The sequence below is a fragment of the Pteropus alecto genome, unplaced genomic scaffold (assembly GCF_000325575.1).
Source record: "Pteropus alecto unplaced genomic scaffold, ASM32557v1 scaffold177, whole genome shotgun sequence".
NCBI lineage: Eukaryota > Metazoa > Chordata > Mammalia > Chiroptera > Pteropodidae > Pteropus > Pteropus alecto.
Window position 1 is genome coordinate 12838771 of NW_006442207.1, and position 10449 is coordinate 12849219.

The window sequence follows — 10449 nt, forward strand, 5'->3', positions numbered from 1 at the left end:
GCCGCTGCCGGGAGTCTTCCTGCTGCGGGACTCACTGTGAGTGCTTGACCCTGCGGGTTACAGGGGCTCACCCGGCCGAGGGGCCATGGCTGGACTTCGGGATCCTTAAAACCAGACCTAAGGCGGCTGAACTGGGGAACGGCGCCTGGAGAAAGGGTCAAAACTGGGAGGGCGGTCTGCAGACCCAGCCAGCTCCAGGACTTAGGGAAAGGGAGACTCAGCTTCAGGACTCGGGGAACAGAGAAGGGGGAGACTCTGGAGATCCGGAGGGAAACCGGAGACATGAAATCACGACAGGCGCTCCTGTCGGGAAATCATTACCATAAAGTACCCTGGAATCCAAGGGCCCGGAACAGGCAGCCAGGGAGCAAAAGGGGTTGCCGAGGCTCTGGCCAGTGGGGGGAGCTGGCGGCGGCTACCCAGCATGGGGGCAGCTGGCGGCGCCCTTCGCCCCTCGGCTGGGGCTCAGACTCCAGGAGCCAGGAGCAGAGGTGCGTCTCATTGCACACGCTTCTCGTCTCAGCTGCTTCGCAGTTGCGAATAGGAGTCGTGTTGTGAGAGCCCTGACTCGCGCGACCGGCTCAGATGGCCTCTGTGTGGGCGGCAGAGCAGTGACTGAGCAGCCAGAGTGACCAGGCGGCGGGTCTGGTGTGTCCGGCTTGGGGTGTCAGAGTCCGCATGTGTCCCGGCCTGGGGCTGCCACTGAATCGGACGGAATGTCCGCAGCGCGCGCGGCTGGGAGTGGACAGAATGTCCGGGGCGGCGAGGTGGGTCTTTCTGGAGGAGGCGCTGTCAGGCAGCGGTGGACAGAATGTCCTCGGCTGAGTGGCATGTCCATTTACCCGGCAGTGCCTGCCCAGCTGCTGCGTGTGCGGTGGGGTTCTCTGTGGTGAGTCGCCACGAATCCCACTTTGCAAACTTGTGTTGTTTCTGCTCCTGGGGGCTGTGGGGCCCATCAACAGGGAGTGAAAGCAAAAAGGCTGCAGACTGGTCTTTGGGTGGAGTGGTGCTGAGAGAGATTACCTCTCCAACCCAAACCATATCAGAGCATCCCCTGGACTTCCAGGATACAAATTTGAGGAAAGAAAATCAATGATGGATCTGTTAGTGGGAATCAAAACCAGGAAAGGAAGGAATGAACTACAAAGGGCAATGGGAAGGCAAGAAGGAGCCCAGCACAATCCCCTGCCAGCCTCTCAATTCACTCACAAACTCAGAGGCAACCCCTAATTCCAATACAGCTGATCAGACACTCCCAGACCTCTTTGCCTAGGGGTCATTGGGCTAAAGGCATCTTCTTTGCAGGGAGCAGGCGCTCAGGCCTAAAGAGAAAACTGCAGCTCTTTAGCAAAGCAAACCCGGCGGTCTTGTTTCCCTTTTTGCTCCCTCGGTTTCACCAATCTGAACACCACCCTAGTGGCTAAGAGGAGGTAGGAAGGAAATACATGGAATTCAGACTCTGGGGTCCAACATGAGACCTATATGGTCCTCTAACTCTGGTTGAGAAGGTCTCAGACCTACCCAAGTGCCTTGTGTACTTTCCCTGTAGCTAATGGAGGGTCCTGATTCATTTGGACCCCTACAATGATCATCTGTTCTGACCCCACCTCTTTAACTAGAGCCCAGTTAAGCTAAAGGGAACAAAATAAAGAGAACTCTACCAGTCTAGGTAAATGAGCGCAACAGCCCGGCTGAGGACTGAGTTTTCATGGGGACAAATGAAAGGTGATGTGTTTAGCAATAAGTAAGTAATCTAAACAAGTAGATCTCAACCTTTCTCAACCTCCACCTGTGAGTGATATACAATACATATTCGTCACACTCCCACCTCAGTACCTCAATTTTAAAGTTTGCTTATTGCTAGGAATAAGACATTTTTTATTAACATTTTTTATTAACATTTTTTGTCCCTTGCCCCCTTTTGGTAAATATAGAGTCATACTCAAATAGCCCCAACACATTCTGATACCCTTATCAGGGGCTTGTGCTTCCATTATTTTTTAAATTACGGGTGAAATGAAACACTCTGAATCAGGAAAGGAGTAGGGAACACATTACAGATGGTTCCCTGAAGACCTTAACCCAAAGATCTGTTTTTGCAACAGCGTTATAATGAAGATGACTGGAAATAAAAGGCAGCACTTTCTCCTTTGCATAAAATCACGAAGCTCAGTGTATGCCTGGGGCACTGGGACTGAAGGAGAATGTCATGGGCCTAGAGAAGAGTCAGAGAATAGTTGCCAGAATGGGGAGCCAGTGGCTGCTTGAGAGAGCAAACTTCAAAGTTTAGGACTCTAGGAAGTGAGATAGGATGGAAATCCACAAAATAATGAAAGGCGTAGATAAGCAGAAGACTTGTTTGCTCCCTAAATCCTGAAACCGGAGATGAGGGGGCCTCTTTGAACAGGAGCGATGCAAGTGCAGGATGAATAGGGAAATGTTCCTTGGCACACAGTGGGCAGCAAACTTCCAGAGCTCATTTCCAGGGAGGTGGTAGAGGCAGGAAGTAGAAATGGAATCCTTCGGGGCTTGGGAGGATCAGTGCATGTCAGAGCCACAAATGGCTACTGGGGCGGAGGGGGCGAGGAGTGAAAAGAGCTCAGTCCCGGTCCTAGGAAAACTGGATTCGAATCTCTTCAATCTGTGTAACCTTGGGTAAATTCACATTCTTAGAGGTGAAATGGGGATGGTTATTCCTGCCACTCATGGTGGTTAATAAGAATTAAATGAAATCATATATATGAAAGCCCTTTGCAAGTGAAAAAGAAATAAGGAGTGTTATTGCCATTATTAGGCCCAAACTGTAGAATCTTTGTTCGAAAGAGTGGTATCTCAAGTCTTACATCAGCCAGATAGCATCCCTAATCCAACCACAGGAAGATTCTCAATGACAGATAGAATACCCTATCTCAGGCTTCAGATGCTGGCCTTTACCCCTGCCCCTCTCCCAGAAGAGTTCAAGGGAGCTCCCCAAATGTTTAAGCCGTCTACCAGACCAAATATACTGATCTGTTCCCTGCCTGCCTGCTGCTCAAGGATGTGAATATGGGCTTAAGATGCAGGTCCAGGAAGGGGGAGGGCAGGAGAGACAGACTGAAGCTGAGCTGGGGTAAACACGAGATAAGGAAGGAGCCACCCAAATTTTCTCTTCTCCAGTCACTCTAAATGATGCTTCCTAAAATGTGCTTCCTAGGAGATGGCAGCTAATCTGAAGGATTCGTTAGGTCTTGAACTTTGGTATTATCTAGTATCTAGCCCATGGTCACCAACAGGGACCCATGATAAAAGTGATGGGGAGAGAAAGGAAAAGATAGGTGGTAAGATGAGAAAGAGCTGCTTTCAAAGAGCCCCTTTCCTATCTCTTCCCTACCCAATTCATTCTGCTCACCAATGCCAAATAAAGTTCCCAAAGATGCTGCTTTTATGTCACTCTCCTGTCTACAAGTCTTCAGTGACTCTCACCGCTTCACTTTAAGGGGCTGAGGTGGGAGAGGCTGGTACAGGAGTGGGAGGGGCATGATGCTGCAGGCTAAACATGGCCTGTCTTCCTGGTGTGATGATATCACTTGAAGATGTCACTTGGAGATTTGGAAAGAAAACTTTGTTTTTATATAAAAATATACATAATGACTTAAGTATGGAATAGAATGCAAAATTTGCTTCAATTTTTAATATAAGGATAGAGATCTCAAAGAAATTTCATACTGTTGACAGCTGCTTCAGGTTGTGCCCTTAGTTTCCCAGGGTAATATTTTCTCTTTCTAGTCTTAGGGTTTTTTCAATGGAAAAGCTGAAGATGCTGTAACCTAGATTGTATTAAACTTGAACCACCACCCTTTGCCCATCATTGGAGGCCCCCTAATCCTGACCCATTTTTCTCTGATGATCTCCTATCACCCACACTGAGACCCTGGCCAAGCTAGGCTCCTTGTTGCCCTCTGAACTTCATTCCCAATTCTGCCCCTTCTCTGCCTCCCCAATTCCCAGCTCAGCCATGAGCTACAACCTCTGAGCCCCAGAAGATGATACCACCTTACGTGGGCTTCCATTTCTCCAATCTCCCTTAATCTAAGTATCAGACCCATGCAGCCCATCATTTCATCTTATGCTGTTTGCCTCCCAAGACTGCAGGCTACTAGAAATTAGGGTCTATGTCTTACCAGTCTTGGGGATCTGTCTTAGCACCTAACACTTGCTAGAGGAAAGAAGGAAGAGGCGGGAAGGAAGGATATGGAGGCTGCATCAAGTCATCACTGCCTCTACCTGAGTCTTAAGGTTTCTTCTTGGAGCTGTGAGCTTTGTCTACAGCTGTCTTAATTTGCTCCCATTTGTCACTGTAGTTCAGGAGACCAGACAGTTTGGGTGATCAACATCACTAATGAACATGAAGCCAATGTGCACTTAAGGGCCTCACTTCAGTGTCAGGTTTATCAGGTGGTTTTAGGGCCCTGGTTTACACCTGTTTGCCAGCTTGCTGCTTGCTGAGCTGAGCCACAGTATTGCAACTCTATCCCTCTTATATTTCTCTTCATTCAGTTCCTGCAAGAGGAAGTTCTTTTCCCATTTAGGTTCCAGGGTATGCCTCCTGGAATTGTTATTGCAACTTCTTGAGGGCTCTCTGGCTGTGGCCCTGGTTCACCCCTTTGGCTTTAGGACAAAAGTGGGTACACATGGCAGTTGCCCTCTTGCCATGAATTTGTGTCCCTGGAAACCATGGCCTCCCCACTATGGCCTCTCTGGCCTGTGATAGTCTCGTAATATATCTTGGATATTTTGATCTTGCTGCAGTCCGTAACAGCTTCCTGTAATTCCAGCCTTTACTTCAGAATCGAAGCATACCTGTAGGTTCTCTCTTCTCCCAAGGGCTGGGATTGCCACCTTGACACCACTGGGGCCTGGGCCATGCATCCCCTGCAGGGAGTGTCAGAAAGGCTTGCGGTGGGGCAAGAAGCCCCTTCCAGAGCTGGTCTCAGCAACACTGTTATCTCTTGACTCTCTTTGGCCCTGCCTGGTATTTCTCACCAGCATTAACCAAACCTGTACTCTAAGACCTACTGCTTGTCCCTGTCCACTGAGTGAGGTAAACTTCCTGGCCTCAGATCCAACTCCCCAGCTTCCTGACCTCCAGCAGTTTGGGGGAGCTTAATCCTCAGCCAGCTTGTCTCCAGCTCAGACAACCATTTGACACCCCCAGCCTCTGCCTGACCAGCCCACCCGGATACAAGTCTGCTAGAGGCCTGTGCCCCGACTCGCTCGCTCTCTATTACCTGCCCGGCTTTAGTGTTCTTGCCTTTCCAGTTTCACAATCAGAGCCCTTCTCAGCCTCATCCCCTCTATCTTCTATTACTAATCCAGTCAGGAGCTTGAGGCTTTATTTTTTTCTTTTACCAGTCCCTGGTCCCCAAAGTGGCTCCCAGCTTCGGTTATCCTAACCCATTTTGCCATTACCTTATCGACCGGGCTCTCTTTTGTGTTCAGGACAGAGTGCTCACAACACACATTTGCATCCCTCTCTAAAATGCAGCATACTGCATTTTAGAAATTCTTCACTGGGAGATACAGAGTCTAGGGAGGTGAACCACTCAAGCAAGGGCAGAGACAAGGATGAGATCTATTTACCACTCTACCTTCTGTGCCTAACTCAATGTCCAGCTCATAGACACTGCCAAATTAATGTCTCTTCAATGAATGAGGGAAAAAATACTTGAATAGAGTTGTACTTCTATCCATTTTTCATATCATATTTTATTTTAACCTTATAACAATACCGAAGGTAGGTAGGGAAGAGATTATGATCTTGCTTTTAGAGCTGAAAAAAAGATGCTCACAGAGGTAGTTTTTCAATTAGTAAGCTGGGAAGCCATGACATGAATGTAGGTATTTTGACTCCAAACCTAACTTCTTTGGGCTACATCAGATTCCTTTCCTAAGGGGCCTGGGCAGTTTCTCTCCCCCATCCCCATCTCATCCTCTTTCTCCAGCATTCTCTTGCCATCTCCCCACTCAGCTGCACAGGCTCTCCCCAGCAGCCACTGAGTGTAGACCACTCCCCTGACCCCTTTGGCCTCCTCCTCCCCTGAGACTGAGAGCTGAGATTCAGAGGGGCCACGAAGGGGAGGGAATAGAGTAATGGCTCGCTCCAAAACAGCCAAGGCAGCTGTCCCTGTCACAGAGAAAGGAGACTGTGTGATGGTGTGTGTCTGTCTGCCTGAATGTGGCAGCACATGTGTGGGAGAGTGTGTGTTTGTATGCCTCTAGCTGCAAGTCCAAGTGCTTATTTTGTCTGAGTGGGGGCCCGTGTGTGTCTGCATGTGTGTCTGTCTGTCTCTGGGAACATACAGCCTGAATTCTGCTTTCTGGGTCTCAGCCTCCGCCTCATCATTTACTTTGGCTCTTATCTCTCCTCACCCTACCTTCCTCTGCTGAAATAAAGGGTGAAACCAAGACACAGGTATGGAATGCTGGGGGAAGTGCAGTTTAGAAAATTAGAAGTCTGGAGCCAAAGCAGACTGGAAAGATTAATGGCAATGGTGAGATTTAGCTTCCCTTATAGGCAAACCCTACTGTCTCTCTTTTTCCAACTCTGTGTTGCTGCTATGGCCTCTGGAGAAGTCAGGGGCATGGTTTGCATTTTGAGGGCATCTTTTTTTAAATATATTTTTTATTTTCTTATTTTTATTAAATTTATTGGGGTAACGTTGGTTAATAACATATAACTTTCAGTTGTACAACTTTATAACATGACATCTGTATACTCTTACGTGCTCACCCGAAGTCTAGTCTCTTCTGTCACCGTGTACTTGACTCCCTTTATCTTCTTTGTCCTCTTGGGTATGAAGTTCAGAGAGGACTTCAGAGCACCCCTTTTTCCAGCTCTCAATTCTAAGCCCTCCCAGCTATTTTGGAAGAGCTACTAGTCAAGGCTGCCACAGGTCCCTTCCAGTGGCATCTTCCTTCCATTGGAACATTGTTGAGTCAACCCCAAACCTTTGACTCCTGACCTCAGACCTGGAAGGGGAGGTAAGCTGAGCACCCCCGCCCATGGCCTGACTTCACTCCTTCCTTCCCAGGTTCCCTTCAGCCCTGCCTCTTTAACCCTAGAAAAATGTCCCAGGTCTAGTCCCCTCTGCCTGTGGAAAGAATAGGGACTGTTTCTCAACCTCCTGCCTTGACCTCTGTTCCAGCCCAATCTTGCTTGAGAGGTGAGGGCAGGGGGCAGCTGTCATCTCTGAGCTGGATGAAGGGGGCATTACCATGTGCAAATAAAGGCCACTGCCCATCTGTGCCTTCCTGAGAAAGGCTCCTAATAAATTCAGAGCAGCCGAGTGACACACATCTTAATCTAGCTAATCTACCACATTAACGCCACTTTGCACAGCCTGCATTAAGTCCCTGTTAATAGGGAGACAGATGGACCCTTCCACCCAGATCTTCACCCGTGTTCCTCTGTCCCTAGACTCCTTTGGTTTTCCTCTGACCAAGAAACCACCAGAATTCTTTAGGCCCACTAGTGTACCTTTCCTTTCCTCCTACCAGAGGGGGCCTAGGAGAGCCAGCAGGGAAGAGGAACCTGCAGGGGAGACTTAGGCAAGGCTAGGAAGTAAGTTAGGATAGAAAGTTAAGGGTAACAAGGTGAGTTTAAGAAGCCCACATCTACTGCCTGGGGTGAGCCTGGTAGAGGCCATGTATGAGAGCTGAACAATGACTGGTAGGATGCGATATGTCTGGACAGGCACAGAAGCAGACGGGGCTAGAATGCCTAAGTGATTTTCAAACCTGCTTTTGATTCTGAAACTCTATTCAAATGAAATCTCTCCAGAAAGTATAAACAAAACAACAAAAGCAGGGCTGCCCTAGTTGAAGCAGACCCAAGCAAGGCTAGCCCTGAGTTCCAGTCCCTGAGGGGATTTCTGTGTAGGGCCCCAACGAACACAATTGGAAAAAGCCAATGAAGAAAAAGCATTAGCTTAGGAGTCTCCCACACGTGGTTCAGATCCCAGTGCCTCTTACAAGCTCTGTGACCTTAATCGTTATTTCAAGTCTGTTTCCTCACACGAAAAAGGTGATAATACTTAATATTGATGAATTCTTATGAAGGGAGAATTAATGAGGTGAAGACACACAGTAAGTACTCATAAATGATAGCAGTGATTATCCTTAAGGGAAAAATATCAGGCCTGTTTCAAAATAAAATCTGTACTCTGAAGAGTGAATAACAGAGGTTCTGGCTGTGTCTCAGATGTGATTGACTGAGGGGCATGGATAAATTTATGGGAATTTTGGGCATTCATGTTAGAGGGAACAAGTTTTTGAGGTTGTGGTATATGGCATGTGGCATGCAAGTGTGGTTTTCATAAATTCAATAAATATCTGTTGAACGACAACTGTGCTCCAGGCAGGCAGAGTTCTATCAGTGAACAAAACATAATGTGTAGATATGCTTATAAAACCTTTTTCTCGTTAGGCTGCTGTTTCCCCATTCTGTCTGTCCCAGGGCACCCCAGCACAGGAGTAGCTTTATGTTGGTGGCTGAGAAAGGGGACAGTGAACCTGGGAACCTGATAACCTGGAGATTTTAACCCCATTAACCTGGTCTGTGTCTCCTCTTCTCTCCAGTCTTCCCTCCATGGAGTTTGGCCTGCTCAGCGAGGCGGAGGCCCGGAGCCCGGCCCTGTCTCTGTCAGATGCAGGCACTCCCCACCCGCCACTCCCAGAACACGGCTGCAAGGGCCAAGAACACAGCGGTGAGCGCACCCCCTTCTGGGCGTGGGGGAGATAACAGCTCAATCTCTGATAGGGGTGGGGTCCGAGTGCGAGTGAGGGGCAGGTGGAGGAGCAACCCCAGCCGGGGAATCCCCCTGACCTGCCCCCACCCGGCCCCCAGACTCGGAGAAGGCCTCGGCTTCGCTGCCCGGCGGCTCCCCTGAAGACGGCTCGCTGAAGAAGAAGCAGCGGCGGCAGCGTACGCACTTCACCAGCCAGCAGCTGCAGGAGCTGGAGGCGACCTTCCAGAGGAACCGCTACCCTGACATGAGTACGCGCGAAGAGATCGCCGTGTGGACCAACCTCACCGAGGCCCGCGTGCGGGTACAGCGCATCTAGACCTGTAACTCTCACCCCACCCAGGCCCACTCTCGCGGGCCACTTAGCGACTAGCTTCGGAACCTGCAGCCTGAGGTTCTGCCCTGCCTGCCCCATCCTTGGACCCGACACAGCTTCCCCGGCCCCGGTCTGCAGCCCCACACAGGGCTTACTCCACACTATCACTTTAGGCCGTGTGTTTCTTTTCTCCTGACACTGTCACTTCTTCTCGTCACCCCTCCTTGATCCTCGCCCCCCGCACACCCTGTAGCTCTTGTTTCTGCCGCCCACTCTTTCTGTTCTCAGCTTCCTGACTCCGTGCGCACCACCGCGACCTGCATTCCCATTTCTAGTCACCTTATCCTGTTTATCCCTCGCACGGCCGGGGCCCTGGCTTGAACCCCTGTCTAGGTGACCCACCCACCAGCCGCGCTGACTCGGTCCCGGACTCCGGCTCGGCTCTGGTCCCTGACAGCCTTTTCTCCTGCGCCCGCAGGTGTGGTTCAAGAACCGGCGCGCTAAGTGGCGAAAGCGCGAGCGCAGCCAGCAGGCGGAGCTGTGCAAAGGCGGCTTCGCGGCGCCGCTCGGGGGGCTGGTGCCTCCCTACGAGGAGGTGTACCCAGGCTACTCGTACGGCAACTGGCCACCCAAGGCGCTCGGCCCGCCGCTCACTGCCAAAACCTTCCCATTCGCCTTCAACTCGGTCAACGTGGGGCCTCTGGCTTCCCAGCCGGTCTTCTCGCCACCCAGCTCCATCGCTGCCTCCATGGTGCCCTCCGCCGCGGCCTCCCCGGGCACCGTGCCGGGGCCCGGGGCTCTACAGGGCCTGGGAGGGGGGCCCCCCGGGCTTGCTCCGGCCGCAGTGTCCTCCGGGGCAGTGTCCTGCCCTTACGCCTCGGCCGCCGCAGCAGCTGCTGCAGCCGCCTCCTCCCCCTACGTATATCGGGACCCATGTAACTCGAGTCTGGCCAGCTTGAGGCTGAAGGCCAAACAGCACGCCTCATTCAGCTATCCTACTGTGCCAGGGCCAACCCCGGCCGCCAATCTCAGTCCATGCCAGTACGCTGTGGAACGGCCTGTATGAGTGGCCCGGCCCGTCGATCACCCCCGAGGGCGGGGGTGATAGTTCACAGCCTTCCCGGACTGGGGTCGTCTTGACTGGCTTACCCCTACCCCGGGGTCTGAGATGGATGCTGGGGCAGCTAGTGGAGGGGCGGCCGGCTCAGGAGAGAGCCTTCCGCCTCCCAGCCCTGAGGGGTGGACTAGACCCTACACACAGTCCGCAGCCCTGGGCCTAAGGCCAAGAACAGGGACCAGTTCCCCGGGGGCCAACTCACCCTTGGCCCACTCCGCCTTCTCCAGATTCCC

At 51.2% G+C, this 10449-nt stretch overlaps 1 protein-coding gene across 1 annotated transcript; it reads left to right on the plus strand.

Moving 5' to 3' along the window:
- Window positions 1-8626: 8626 nt before the first annotated feature.
- On the plus strand, window positions 8627-10449 carry PITX3 (paired like homeodomain 3). The gene is made up of 3 exons (XM_006920918.2): window positions 8627-8744; window positions 8885-9087; window positions 9578-10449. Exons 1-3 carry the CDS (start codon window positions 8627-8629, stop codon window positions 10163-10165), a joined length of 909 nt encoding a protein of 302 aa, XP_006920980.1. The 3' UTR covers window positions 10166-10449.